Here is a 15,337-nt window from a genome sequence, read left to right as displayed (position 1 = left end):
CAGAAGCCAGTGATCAATATGAGAGCCTGCTTTAATGCGTTTTATCTTTATGTGCCTGGCAAGGTTTCCTCAGTGAAGGCCCATTTATTCAATTGTCAATGTTTCCCTGCTCCAACACACCTGACTCAAATTAAATGGAGCAGAGAAACATAGAAAACCTGCCAGACTTTGTGGGACTGAACTTTGTATTTGTAAGATTTCCTCCATCTTTGGTTTGTTTTTGGTCTGTCGAAGATCCAAACGCTGATGGAGCAAACAGAGTTGTACTACCAGAAACCTTGGGGGGGGGGGGGGGCAGTGTTGAGCAGTACAGCTGATGTGCAACCAAAAAAGAAACAAAGAAGAAGCAGCCGCGGCGTATTTAATGGCCACACAGACCACCGCACTACAACTGCACTCGCTGTTTTTATTTCTCCTTCAGAGAATGAACATGATCTCCTTCATCGTCGACAAGTTTTCGGTTGTCTGAAAGTGACGTTGAAACTCTGCACTGCCCCCTAGAGGAAGTACGAGCTAACAACCACGCCAATACATTACACTAATGTTGCAGCACAGGGTATAATAGAGCCTGAAACTTGGATCTTTCTATAAAAAGAAGAATAAGGCAAGGCAGCTTATTTGCACCTTTCATGTACAAGACAATTCAACGTGCTTTACATGAAACATTAAAAGCTTTACAGATGGTATAAAAACAAAAAAAAAAAAAGCATAAAAGAAAAAACACATAGCAAAATCACATTAAAATCATAAACTATAATTAGGTATGTAACAATACCGATACCAGTATCGGCATTGGCTCAATACCAAGCGTGTGTACTCGTACTTGGCATTAATAAAAGTGGACTGATACCACAACCGATACCACACTAATAAAGCTAGCGCAGATGTGTTTAAGAATTTGTTAAGAAGTAATGCCTTGACAGTTCAAATGTGACATTTTTTGTGTGTAACAATCCTCGCTGTTAATTCAACAAGAGCTGCACTCAACATACTAAGACAAGAGGAGAGCCGCCACCCCTCATTCCCATGCTACGTATCCTGCTACGTTGGTAAATCAGTAACATTCAGCTTTTTAGCAAGGTATCGTTATCCTAAATATCACACGGAGTAATGACATTCAAATTAAAATAAAACCTGTTGAAATTATTCGATCTGTAAAGTTATTATATTTGTATTGTTGAGGCAACTTCCGAAAGGATGGGTCATTTATTACAACCTAATGAAATCTTACACAGTTATGACAGCAATAATAACCATAGTCACAATAATGTTCACATAAACAGATTTGGTATCGGTAAATATCGATATCGGCAGATATTCACATTTCCGATATCGGTATCGGAACTCCCAAAAAGTGGATCGGTGCATCCCCAATTACAATAACTTAATTAAAAGCAGAATTAATTAAAAGTTACTGTGCAGATGTCATGCATAGGTGCATGACAAAAGAAATATTTTTAACCTGGATTTAAAAGTTTCTCCATTTGGTGAAAGTTTAATCTCCACTGGCAGATTATTCCACTTATTAGCAGCGTAACAGCTAAATGCTGCTTCTCCATGTTTAGTCTGGACCAGAGTCCAGACTAAACAGAATAAACAATAAATAATTACAATTTTGGTTCAGAAAATTTTATTTTTCTGAAGCCAAACGATACATCCTTCGGCGTTCTAGTTTTACTGGCACTTTGATAAATAAATCGATGTACAGATGTAAACCGATGCACTGTTACACCTCTGTAAAATCAGCAATCTGCCATTATCTGCCATTAACGGTGGGAGATGTTCCAGGATGTCAATGTTGGTGTCGTAACGGGGAGAGTCAGCAACTTCCTCACACTCATCGTCTCCCTCGGGGTGCTGCCCTTTTGTCCAAACCTGCTTTCCATATCTGAGCAAAATGACGCATTTCCTGACCCGTCCCCAGACCCGGTTCTGGCCCAGCCACAACCAGAAGTCTGCCCCCGCGCCCAGAGGAAGGCAGGGAGGATGGAAAAGGGGAAGAGAAAGGGAGAGTGTGAGGCAGGGAGTGAGAGAAATGGAGCTAATCAGAAGCAGATGCTTGTACACGTGTGATTCAGCATTTCAAATCCGAGCCGAGAGCCTCGGTTTACGCTCATTCCTGATTCCCCAGGTGGCAACAAAGAGCCACAGCTGTGCGGATGAAATCTCCCCTCCTATCAATAACTTCATCCCATTTCCTGACCCACGGGGTGATAACCGCAGCGTACCCCACCATCTGTCTCCTGAGAGCCAAGCTTTCTCGTCAGGGGAGGCGTTTCACAGACATGACATTAAACAGAGGAAATCTGTTCGTTATGACTTTCCATTTGTCCTGTCAAACCCAGATTCAGCTCTGCGCGAAGACTGTGATGGGAAAAATAAGGGCAAATGTAGGTTATCGTGTCTGCTTTGTGTGAGTCTGCTGACAAATGACGCACAGCCACGAGCGAAGAGCTAAGGCAGCCTGGAGGACAGATCCCTCCACCGGGTGACTTCTGAAAGAAATAAACACTAAACCGAGATATGGGCCACAAGTTCAGCGTGATGCAGCTGATAAGGGAGGGAAGTCGGGTGTTTTCTTATCAGTGACCTTTTTTTCTTTTATTACCTATTTTAATGCAAAACATGTAAACCAGGAGAAAGCCTGACACATTTTCTAAAGTTTGGATAATGTTTTCAAGTTTCTGATAAAAAGAAGCTTCTTTAAACAAATGAAGATGTTTCAGGCCTGAAGTGAGGGCGTTGAAATTACCACAATCACTAATAACTTTAGTTTTTTGGGTTAAAACCACAGACTGTATATAAAAGATGGATGGAGCCTCCATGACGTCACAATTGATTTTTGAGGAGCTGAACTGAAGCTCATTTGGAGCTCCTACCATCGCCATCTTGGCAACGGGGCCTGTGAGTGTGGAGGTGGATAACTGAAATCTTGCAAACTTCAACTTGACTGTAGCTAAGAGCTAACCAAGCTAATCTGAAGCTAACAGGAACTAACCAGCTAACGGAGGGAAGCGGTAGAGCTAAGTCACGTTAACTGGCTAAAAACTGCGACTTTTTTACATTCCTCCTATTTGAATGCGGGAGATTGGGTACCTGTCAATCAAAAGGACACACCCCTAAATATGCTGAATTTCCAGATAAAATAACTTCTAAACGGGGGAGTTGGGAAAAAAATTCACTCCCCCCACAGTTGTCATGAAGGTAAACCTGACCTATTAAACCAAAAAATGAATTTTTGTACCAGGCTGTAAACATGTTTATTCCTGCTGTAAAGTTGGCCTTTTTAACATGGGAGTCTATGGGGATTCCCTGTGTTTTGGAGCCCCTAGTGGATGAAGGGGGTAACTGCAGTTTTCTTCACTTCCGCATAGGCTTCACTTTTCACCGCTTGGTTAAAACTGATTAGATGCGTTTGACAGAAGGTGTCAGGCTCGAGTTCAAACATTTTCACGCGTTGATGTTGCCATGGTTTGTGTTTTGCTGCCTGGTAAAGGTTGTGCTGTTACTTGAAGTGAGATTTCTTACCGTGTGACCTGTTAGTTGAGTCAAACAGGATCACAACGGAGGGGAAAAAACGGCCGATAAACATCTGACAACTTTGATTGACAATAGAGTTCTAAACAGGTCCATCAGTCCACAATGAAAATCTCCCACATCATGATGAGAATCTCTGTCCCACAATCAAGCCGATCGGATCAGCTGGGGTGTTTACATGACGCACTTTCACTCTGACTGGACGTTCGATTGGATTAAGTGCTCCGCATAAATACATCCACTGATCTAATAGATAAGATCAGATGACAGTGGAGGCCACTGGAGTTCAGTAAACTCTGTCAGGTTCAGTAAACCAGCTGGGATGAGTTCAGCTCTGCCACATGCTGCATCAGACCAGTTTCTCAATCTTCTATTGTCCAGTTCTGGTGAGTCTGTGTGAATTGTAGCCTCAGTTTCCTGTTCTTACTGCTAGGAGGGAACCCGGTGTGGTCTTCTGCTGCTAGAGACCATCTGCTTCCAGGCTGGACGGGTTGTGTGTTCAGAGATGATGTTCTGCATGTCTTGGATGGAACCAGTGCTTACTGGACTTCCTGTTGCCTTCCCATCATCTCCAACCAGTCTGCCCAGTCTCCTCTGACATCAGCAAGACATTCTGGTCCAGACAAACTGCTGGATATTTTTTCTTCTTTGTAAACACTGGAGATGGTTCTGTGTGAAAATCCCAGTAAATACTCAGACCACATTCAAAGTCACTTAAATCTCTTTTCTTCCTCGTTCTGATTCTCAGTTTGAACTTCAGCAATCGTCTTCATCATGTCTACATGACTAAATGCAGAGTTTCAATCATGTGATTGGCTGGTTAGATATTTGTAGGAATGGAACAGGTGATATCAGGTATCTCTGCTCCCCCTTCATGGTGTTTTACTGCAGCTGCTGAGATGGGTCGGTGGGAAGAGAGGGAATATCTGCAACCTGTTCTCACTGCTTCTCTCTTTCTGGAAATCAAGATGTTTCTTCCTTTGCTGTCCTGTGTCGAAACACATGATCTGACTCGTTTCTGGCCAAATTGGAGCCCTTCTCCTGCATATCAAGGGAAAAGTAGATTTTCTGCTACAAACAGAACAAGAAATCTGATCTCAACAGCCCTTAAAAATTGAGATCAGATGTTCAGCTTCCATTACCGTAATCCAATCTGCTAGGAAAAACAAATGCTAAACTTCTGCTCAGTCTCACTTCTAAGGACGGAATTATCAGCGTTAAAATCTCCTCAGTATGTGTGAGACGCTGCGTTCACTGGTCCAGCTTTTGTTTTCCCAACTCCCCCGCTTGGGGTGTGCAAGGAATACTGATGCAAACTTACTACAACTCGCTCAATCAGTGTCTGCATCACAGCATGCTTCACGTTAGAAAGCAGCAGCTGCGGTGTTTGGTTGCCACATTGATTAGCATGAGCTACCTTTCAGGATGTTCCATAGCAGCAGATCAGGGCCATGTTGGCTATGCAGCGCCTTGCTTTGCATGACTCTTTGTACAGCATGTGAAACCTCTTGCTATTCATTAAAGTAAAATGGGAAGGGGGGTGTGGGGCGCGGGGGGGTGTGGGGCGCGGGGGGGGGGGGGGGGGGGGGGGCAGCCAGGACTGCTGCAGCGAACTGCCTCCCTCAGTACAAAAAGCGCAAAAAGGGTGACATCATCTCTGTATTCCACGCTGTTTCAACAGGAATTCATTTTACGCAAACCGTCTATTAGCTTCCAGGAAGCAGAACGTGAGAAAAGGTTCACCTTATGAAACACTTTGTAAAAGAGGTAAAACTGTTTGACTTTTTGGCTTGTTGCTGAGTCAAGAAAGACCTTTTTTTGGAGGGAAGTGGAATATAAATTTACAAACTCTGCACGTCTCCAAGTTACATAAAATATTTTCTCCAGTCAGAGTACCAACTATCTTCTGCATGACGTTATCTGCTGGAGATCATAGAAACCATCCCGGGACCAATAAAAGGATTCCTTTTTTTTTTTTTTTTTTTTTATAAAGGTAAGGATTTAATGCGGAAAAGCAGAAAGCTGACACTTCATATTTTTACTGATGCAAAGCTGAACCAGTAGTTTTAATGAACAGCTGATGGAGTTGGGGCGAAAGTATCAACATGTATCCAAGACATGGGATTTAAAAACACGGACCATGCCCTGACCCCCCACCAACCCACCCAATAAGCCCCGACCACAGGGACTGAGCAAAATACATAATTATCTGTCATGTCCTGCATGTGGTGCCAGCAGGTCAAATTACAATGTCAACAATGGACGGATGGATGGATAGTTGAAAGGATGGATGGATGGACGAATAGTTGGATGGATGGATAGATGGATTGATGAATAGTTGGATGGATGGATGGAACCCATGGTGATGAAAATGGTAAGGGACTGCCGTCAACACAGTGCAAACCCAGCGGAGAACTTCTACATCATGTAAAATGTCTCCATGAAAAATCCCAAATAAAAGCTCATGACTTGTTAACCATTTCTTCCTTTTGACTTAAGAAGAAAAAAAAAAAAGAGTTTTTCTGTTTTTTTTAATGTTTTAATTTAAACAAACCCCCTGAAAGTCGACCACCTGCTGTGTCCCTCATCCTGGGAATTATAATGTACATGAGAAAATGGAGGCCTGCTTATTAATTACCCACCGCCGGGAGAAATGTTTGCGACCAACCCAATAAATTATTTAACACCAATTAGAAAAGCACATATCATCAACTTCAAAGTGGACCAGTGGGCCAACTTTTACACATCTGCTTTTTGTATTTGTATAAATTTTATTTTAAATTTATCATGGCGAGACAACAAGCTTCCTGCAGCTCAACGCTCTGCAGTGATCTCAGAGGCTCCAAACTGGGAAAAAAGCCCTGATCTGGTATTAAAAAAAAAAAGATAATAGATGATGCTGCGCCTGCTCGGCGGGAGGGCACCAACGCCGTCACATTGCTTTAGGTATCAGTAGATCTGTTTGCACACCTTCACATCAGGATGACAAGGACTGGATGTTCAGCCTGCAGGTGTGACACCTTACCGTCCACCAAAGCCGACAAATGTGGGTCAATCCCTGATTAAGACACGCAACCGTTCAGATGCATTGTGCCGACTTAATCCACGTCACTTTCATTACCTGCAAGCTCACCAGCATCCTGCACAACAGGCTGGAAAAGCCTGATGTGCAGCCATTAGTCATTAAATAAAGTACACACACGAGAATTAAAACAGACTCATAGAGGGGGGGGGGGGGAGGGGGGGACGGACATTATATGATGCCTAATAACATTTATTATTAAACTGATGCTGAACAGGACCTTATGAGAGCGATGCTTAATATAAACCAAGAGAGGCCGTGCAAATGAATGATACATAGCGTTTTATCGGATATAATGATGACCCGTCTCCCCCCCCTTTGGCTGGACGGTGTCACGGCCCCAAGAGAAGCACCCTCGGCTGAACAGAAGGACCACTGACACAGATTCAAGATGGAAGGAGGTCAGTCTGAAATAGAGCAGAAACAACAAGACCTCCTCGTAGGAAGAAAATCCCTTCCAGCTCCTTGCAGCTGGAGATGCAGATCCTGCAGAAACAAAGACGATCCGTCACATCTGCAAACAGAGATTCGTCATGGAGACTCCCGAAATTCAGGTCAAACGTAGCATGTTCTCTGCATCACCGCTAGTTTAGTGCAATTTAGTGACCCATTGGGGTGTGTTTAATGGCAACCGTTCTAGTTCTTAGCATCAAAAAACAAGATTCAGATATGCAAACATCACTTCAGCTCATTATTGATTCATATAATGAGAAGTTTCTGTAAAATGGCAACTTATTTCTTAAAAATACATAATTATTGCAATTTAGTACTATTAAAACAAAAACTACTAATATATGGACTCTTTTCCGTCATGTCTAAGCAGCCGAGACTACCAACAAGGAAAGGCTGAATTATTTAGCATTAAATTGAGTCATATTTGCTTATTTTAATCATTATTTTGTCAACAAAATGTGGGGAAAAACTTTTATACACCAAAGACCTTTAATATTTTATGTTTACATCAATCCTGATAAAAATATAATAGCATCCCCTTATGTTTTCTGCCATGATTTTTATTTATTTACACAAATATTACTTTGATTTAGTTAAAATAGCAACTATTATTTCACTACAAAATCTAAATTATTTCTAAACATTTTAGACAGATGGAGTTTCAACCGGTTCAAACTAAAAGCCCGTTTTTGTCTTTTACTATAGGCACCTTTGGGAACGTGACGCAGCGAGAAACTGGGGACATTTTTCACTGCTGCACCTCTAAAGATGCAGCAGCAGAACATCTGTGTTACTGGAGACATTTAGGGAGGAAAACAGACAAAGAACGTTCATAAAATGAAGCTGTGGCAGATACTGAGGTTGAACATGAAGAATGCAGAAAAGGAGAGCTGTATCTGTTGTCATGGAGATATTTGGTTTTAAAACGGTCGGATGTGCACCAAACAACTGTTTACCGAAAATTATGTTGCGTTAAAGATGACGTTAAAGATTTACTGAAAATATGCTTTAAAGTACGAAGAATGTCTGAACCAACAACCCCAATTCCAAACAAGCTGAGATGTAAAACATCAGTAAAGTCATTTTTAACCAACATTTAGCTGCACACACCACAAAGAGATGGTATTTAACCTTTGTTTATTCATTTAATTGTTTATTTTGCATTTGATCTCTGCTGGTGGGGCTAAGGCCCTTTCTCAAGGGTCCATACTGGTTCACCTCTCTTGGCACTCAAACTCACCTCATTAACTTTAAACTCATTTGTAACTTTAAAGACTTCTGTAACTTTCAATCCTGGCTCATTCGGAATCCATCTTGCGTCCTGTATCTTCTCTCAGCACTCTCAAACAAATAAAAGTCAGTCTGATGTGGAATCGTCTTATCTCGTGCTCTATCCTTTTCTTTTACTCTCTTCCTCCGATAACGCCCTCTTGCGTATTTTTTTTTAAATCTGCATGTTGCATGTTTAAAATGAACAGTACGTTAACATTCAGTTGCTGTCATGTGACACATATATAAAGCAAAACCTGCAGCGATTTCAAGTCAGGGCAGTCTGGAGGTTTCAGTGTGATTGAGTTGGAAATTCTGTTAGAAGTTTGGTTTAACATTGCACTTAACTCAAATGGATTGATATCCAGTTGCTAGCTTGTGCTATCAAGCAAAAAGCTGCGATCAGCTGCTATCAAGTGTATTTTTTGAGCCTTAGGAGGCAGCAGACAAACAACAGGGCAACACAGATATCAGCGACTTAGAATTTTAAAGTTGGAAACTTATGTAGTTGTGCTTTAACACCGAGTCGTACATGAAAAATAAGTGTTACATATCGTGACATTGGCGACATTATTGAAAAATACCATGAAGTGAAGTTTAAGGCAGACTGCCCAGCTGTACTCGCGAGTAATATTTATTTCATTAAAGATTTTCTTTATAACTCTGTAATTTAAGAATTGGAACATTTATTTTATATATATGTTTTGCCTCTAATAATTGTGACTAATTTTAAGCTACACTGTGTAACAACTTAGCAGACTTAGCTTTTGACTAAAACTTTATTGTCCACTAGGCTCATTTAAATGCCCAAATATGTCTTTCCTCCATTTGAGGCATCCTTGACATGCGCCCCTCCTTCCCCCTGGAGTCCAGCTTCATGTCATAAATCCATCCCTCCGGTTTTTTTCTCAAAGATGCTTGGGATTGAAAAGCAGTGACTGCCACAGGTCAGTGGCCTTGGATTGCCCCGCCTGTCTGGGATCTTCTGCTCCGCTATGCGAGTCAATGAGAAGCCCTTCATCATGACGGCGGCGCTGCTGCAGCTCTCCGCCCCCAGCTGTCCGCATGGGAAGGCTCTCTGCCCCGGGCCATTCAGTCACAGAGAAGAGAGCCTGTCTCCCAGCGGAAGTTACAGACTCACTGGACAATGGTCACATTCTGCCGAAGCTCAGAGGAACGGGCATGCAGGGACGCCGAAAATCCCGCCAAGTTCACGCCGAGAGCACAAAGCTTTCAGGCTCTGGAAGCACAGATACCCAACCGAAGAAGATCCACCAGAAGCGTGGCGTCAAATTCTCACGTCTGTAGGGAGAAGATGGTCGTGTTGCACCACAGCAAACACAAACACTGAGGCGGAATTTGCTCCATGTGATCGCAGCACACCCACACAGATGTGCAGTGACACATCTGTCTGAGGCATCAGACACTGAAACACGCGGCTTCCTCAGGCCGCCATGAAATCATCACGTTGTGGGGAAGCAGTCATGGTGGGTTCAGACAACACCATGTCTGTGTCAGACATGCTGCTCAGGAGTCAGGTGTTCGGGCATAAATCTTTGGTTAAGACCTGCAGACTGGAATCTGAGGCAGTGTGCACCACAATGACCATGTTTAATGTTGTTTTTTTTTTACTTCCTAATGAGCATGAATAGAAGTTCAAACAGAAGTTTTTTTATAATCAGTGTCACAAAGTCTCCAAGACGAAGTGATTTGGATAAAAAAAAAAACAAGTAATATCCAAACAAAATACACCAAATATATGTTAATTTGGAAATCCACATCAAGCTTGAAGCCGTCCCCTCTCTGTGGACTTGTGTTGTTGCTATGGAAACTCTGAGAACCTGTCATTGCGTAATCTTAAACTTGTAGCGCGTTGAGTGAAGGATGCAGCTTGTTCTAAAACCATAGAAATTTAGATTTTTCTACTTTGTTCTGGATGCAAACAAAGACGCGTTTCGGCATGTCGACTAGGAAAGTCTGGTTTAATCCAACATTTTCATTAGAAACTGTTTTTTTTCCCATTAAATGTTTGATTAACCCAGAAATAAAAATTAGACTTTAATATTTAGCTCCTGGTTGTTGTTTAATATGAATAATGCTACTGTGTTGAATCCGCATGTGATGTCATCATCATGAAATTGAGTCGATACCAGCATAGGGCTAGGCGACATGACGATATATATCCTTTAGACAACAGAAAATGTCTCGTTTCATACGAGGCTCTATCGTTTACGCCACAATAAGGTGCTTTACTGCAGTATTTTAAGTACGCTTTACGTCATGCAGGCTGCAATATATAAACAAACATGGAGCAAGACATGTTTCAGAGCAGGATAATTCACTAACAGATGACCAGCCAACCCAAACCGATGAGCTTGTTTCTAAAAGAGCGGAAATTTCTGTCACATGGATGCAGTTCGGATATAAAAAGACCGACGTGGAGCCGACAACAGACTAGCTCACAGTCCCAACAACGGACTCCGACACAACTAACTCATTTTATCACCTGTCAGGAATCAGGATAAAGAATACAGAATAAAGAATAGAGTCAACGAGCAAAAGCAGCATCAAGTGGAGGCGAAAGCTCATAATAAACTCCAAACGCTGCAACAGGTATTTACCTGTAAAACGTCATACGGCCATAATTCCTCCTGATGGAAGGAGATCACTGCTGCCGTTGCCTAGCAACATCTGACACATAACTGATGACTGACACAACATTACACAAACATTTTATATCGTTATGGGGATATAAAATGAGCTGTATCGGGATATGAGACTTTGGTCATATCATCCAGCCGTGTATCGGCATATTTTGAATCTTCATCACATCTTGATCAAAACATTACAACCCGACAAACCAACGTGCAGGACTGCTTCTCCACCGTTTTGCTCCCCTCTGCCGATTCCAGTCTTTAATCATTTACCGATACGGATTATCTACCGATACAGTTTGAATCCAACACCTGCAAAACACATCGTGAGCATGTTAAAGTCACTGCAGAACAATGGAGCTAAAATAATAAACGCGGGAGTGGAGGGGTACTCGGGGTGTCGTTGCATGATCAGTTTTACAGGCTTGAATTTTTACATTAACCTTTAACAGATCATACATGGTTCATGACATTAAGAATTTAAAAAAAAAAAAAAAGGATTTTTTTAAATCCATTTTCTAAATCTGCATCAGTTCTAATGGAATATATCAAATATTACTTTTTATATTTTTACCTTTAAATTGCCATCTTTTTAGTCAAGATGTGACTCAATTTGATAAAAATGGATTAATATACAATATAGTTTTTACTAAATTGATTATTTATGGTTTGATTATTGCACCCTGGTACATGTTAAACATCTGAACACAATTCATTCATATGCGTTATTAGTTTTTGCTGCAAATCAAATAGTCCTGTTTTGTACCTTAATGTACAGAAACGTGCATGTAAGATATGTTTCAGACTGCTGCTATATGTTCAGTCGTGCTACTTTTACGAAGCTAAAATAAAGCATCTACTGTTTGGCTCCTCGGGCGATCCGTCAGTAAGTGGTCTGAGCCTCGAGGAGAAGCCACATGTCAGACAGCAGCGCTCACCTGATTTCCTGCATGATTTTACAATGCGTGGGAAAACTGCGGAGTGTCATGCCAATGATAACAGCGAAAAGCCCGGATTTTCCAGCTTCCTTCCAGTCACCCACCTCCGGGCTTGTTACATAACACAACGTGCTGCAGCACCATTTTCAGCTGCACAAAAGAGCTGAAAGAACGCTCTCTGAAAACAAGCTCTTCAAGGCTTCAACGGCTGCTGGAGCAGGCGTTTACTTTGCTGCTTTCAGCAATCTCTTCTAGTCACTTAAACATTCTGGGCAGCAGAGAAAAGACCCAACTTAGTGGAAGATGGAGGAAGGCGTACTCATAAGAGCATCTGTGTCTAGCTGCTCGACACCGGGAGGCCTGCTTTCATGTATCATTTGCAGATAGGAGACGACTCCATCCACCCGTTAATGACACACAGACACAGTGAGGCATCTCAGAGCTCGAAATAATGAGGCGGTCTGCTCTTTAATATTCTGCTTGTCTCGTTCTGGCCTTTGCCGCGCTGCTTAGCATATAAAACAAGGACGGGGTCCGCCGAGGGAGCCGTCCTCCAGCTGCAGGTGGCAGTCGTTAAAGTACTGCTGCTGAATGTGGAAGTCTTTGATTTTCAAAGCAGAGATTTTATCAGCAGGAACACACAAGTAATAAAAATATTCAACCCGTTATGGTCTGAAGGTACCGGCTGAGTGTTCCCTGCTCTGAAAGCCTCAACCCACCTCTTATTTCTCCATACACTGATAAGAAAAGCTGTAATTTGGTGAGGAAATCTGTTAAAAACAGGTGGAACAGGTATGGACATGCAGGATATGAGGCAGAATTTTAACAAGCTGGAAAGTTGATATTTAGTCTGAGCAGCTTTATGGTGCATACGTACCCGGATAGGCTGGTAGTTTTACTGTACACACACACCAGCAAGTGGATATCAACCAAGCAGCCACCTCTGGTGGTTAAAAGTGAAGCCTGTGCAGAAGTGGATAAAACTGCAGTTCCCTCTTCATCCACTAGGGGCTGCAAAACAGAGTGAATCCCCATAGACTCCCATGTTAAAAAGACCAACTTCACAGCAGAAATAAACATGTTTACAGCCTGGTTCAAAAATCCATTTTAGGTTTAATAGGTCAGGTTTACCTTCATGACAACTGTGGCGGAAGTGAATTTTTTTCGAAGTTGCCCATTTAAAAGTAATTTAATCTAAAAATTTGGCATATTTAGGGGCGTGTCCTTTTGATTGACAGATACCCGATCTCCCGCTTCAAGTAAGAACGTAGAACAACCGCAGTTTTTAGCCGGTTAACAACGTGACTTAGCTTTAGCCCGCTTACCTCCATTAGCTGGTTAGCTCCTGTTAGCTCCAGGTTAGCTCTTAGCTACAGAAAGCTCAGAGTTCGCTTGATGTCAATCATCCACCATGACGCTCACAGCCCCCCTCTCAGCTACACCTCTTTGCCCATATTTGTATTTTCCGGGTGAGACAACACACATGATGCTACCATGATGGCGATGGTAGGACCCGCCCACCGAGTTTCAATTCAGCTCTTCAGAAACCTACGGGTGACGTCACGGAGGCTCCGCCCATCTTTTATCTACAGTCTATGATATTAACACACTGGCGGTTTTGATTCTCCTTCAAAGAGATGCAAAAGGACATTACTGGAGGAAGAGAGAAAAGGAAAAAGTCAACATCTCTCTGACTTTTACAGGCTGGGCGGAGCTCAGAGAAGAGACAGGATGCAAACTGGCTGCAGAATAAGTCGTCACCATGGCACCTTGCTAGGAAAATCTGCCAAAGTTTAGCTGTGCTTCTCTGTGAAGTCTTCAGGAATACTTCTGCAGGCTTCTTGAAGGACTTCTCAAAGCTCTTTGGACAATGACTGCCTGGTTTTCTGTTCTCCATCAAGATGCTGCTTAAATAAGGTAAAAGTCTGGACTCTGGGGAGGATTAATTCTCCGTCAGGCCTGTTTCCCTCACTTTAGGTTTAGTTTTTGTGTCATTTGGCATCTCTCAGGCTTTTCTCTTGGTCTCTCTTCCTTAATAATTACTTCTCTTCCATGGAGTCGATTTCTGATGATGCTTCAGTGAACAGTAGACAGATCGACTGAGGGTCCGGGTGCACCTCTCAGGTTCTATGCCAGGTCTTTATTCAGCACATCCTTTTTATACAGTGCTTATCCGCTGGAGATAGGCATGTTTTCTAAAGATACGCCAAACGCCAGTTTGTCTGTCAGGCTGTGATCTTTGGCATTTCTTACAGCTGTAAGAACAAGAGCCAAGCTGACAAAGAGCCAAAAGATCCCATTTAAAATTGATTCTTTGCTAAGTTGTCTCTCATGTGTCAACACAACACCAGGTCCAACGTCCAAAGAGCTTTAAAAACCCTTCAGAAAGCCCGGAGAGCTATTGATCGAGACCAGTTTAACAGATGTCAAAGATGTCTGTCTGTTTGGATGAAAAAAAAAATGAAGGAAAATGTTCAAGCAGAAGGAAAGACACAAGACAAGAGGAAAAGAATAAAATGCTCGGAATGAAAAATACAGAGGGTTTAGTTCAAGTGCATCCCCCCAGTTCCCCCCTCACAGCCAGAACATCAGAGCTCCCACCGCAGGATCAGAGAAGCAGGTTGTGATGCCGGTGTAGAAAATTCCTGTCTTATTTATGTAACCTTTGCTGAGCTGCACAGGATTTGCCACAGTCTGTGTGGAAATCCTCAGTTTCCCATGATTAATCACAGCGCGTCAGTAACGAAACAATCCAACGATTATCTCTGACAGATAACTCATCAGCAGCTTGTTTACTGTTTGTGTGAAGGCTGATGAAGAGATGCTGCTTTTCTATGTCTTAACTGGTTGCTTCAAGTATTATTATCTGTATGGATCACTGGAAAGGAGCTCATTTACATGCAGAGTTCAGACTTGAAGAAAGCATCATAATTTCCAGATATCCTCAAAAACGAGATGATAGATAGATAGATAGATAGATAGATAGATAGATAGATATGCTGGCACTGCAGCTGACAGAAGAGGGGGGTAAATCTTTAAGAAGTCACACTGTGGTGCTGGAAAGTGTCCATGTGACTGCAGCTCCTCAGCACCAATCTGACTGATCCATCCAAGTACTGATCAATCAATACGTCCAAGCTCCAGCAGCAGAAGAAGAAAACAACAAGTAAAGACACCGCATGTGTTACCAGAAAGCCTGAGGAGAAACGAGGCGTTCAACAGTTAAAGCAGACCATCAGGTTTGGGGAGTTTTACGTCTTCTTACCTGAACCGGGGAGAATCTTTAATGCAGTCTTCAAAATCCACCGTCATGTTGGAAAGAACCGAAGTTTCTCACGCGCTCAAAACACGGATTTCATCTCCTGAGTGGGTAAAAGTGGGGATGGAAGTATCCGACACGACGA

At 42.4% G+C, this 15,337-nt stretch overlaps 1 protein-coding gene across 1 annotated transcript in view; it reads right to left on the bottom strand.

Annotated features, from left to right (window-relative positions):
- The window catches only part of acap3a (ArfGAP with coiled-coil, ankyrin repeat and PH domains 3a), an 87,092-nt gene extending 71,755 nt beyond the window's left edge, over nucleotides 1-15,337 (bottom strand). The window contains exon 1 of the mRNA XM_079239006.1: nucleotides 15,199-15,337. Coding sequence (XP_079095132.1) covers nucleotides 15,199-15,245 — 47 coding nt within the window. The 5' untranslated portion in view covers nucleotides 15,246-15,337. The remainder of the gene's footprint in view (nucleotides 1-15,198) is intronic.

This window comes from Telmatherina bonti, assembly GCF_933228915.1.
Source record: "Telmatherina bonti genome assembly, chromosome: 4".
Taxonomy (NCBI): Eukaryota; Metazoa; Chordata; class Actinopteri; order Atheriniformes; family Telmatherinidae; genus Telmatherina; species Telmatherina bonti.
This window is presented reverse-complemented; position numbering and strand designations above follow the sequence as displayed.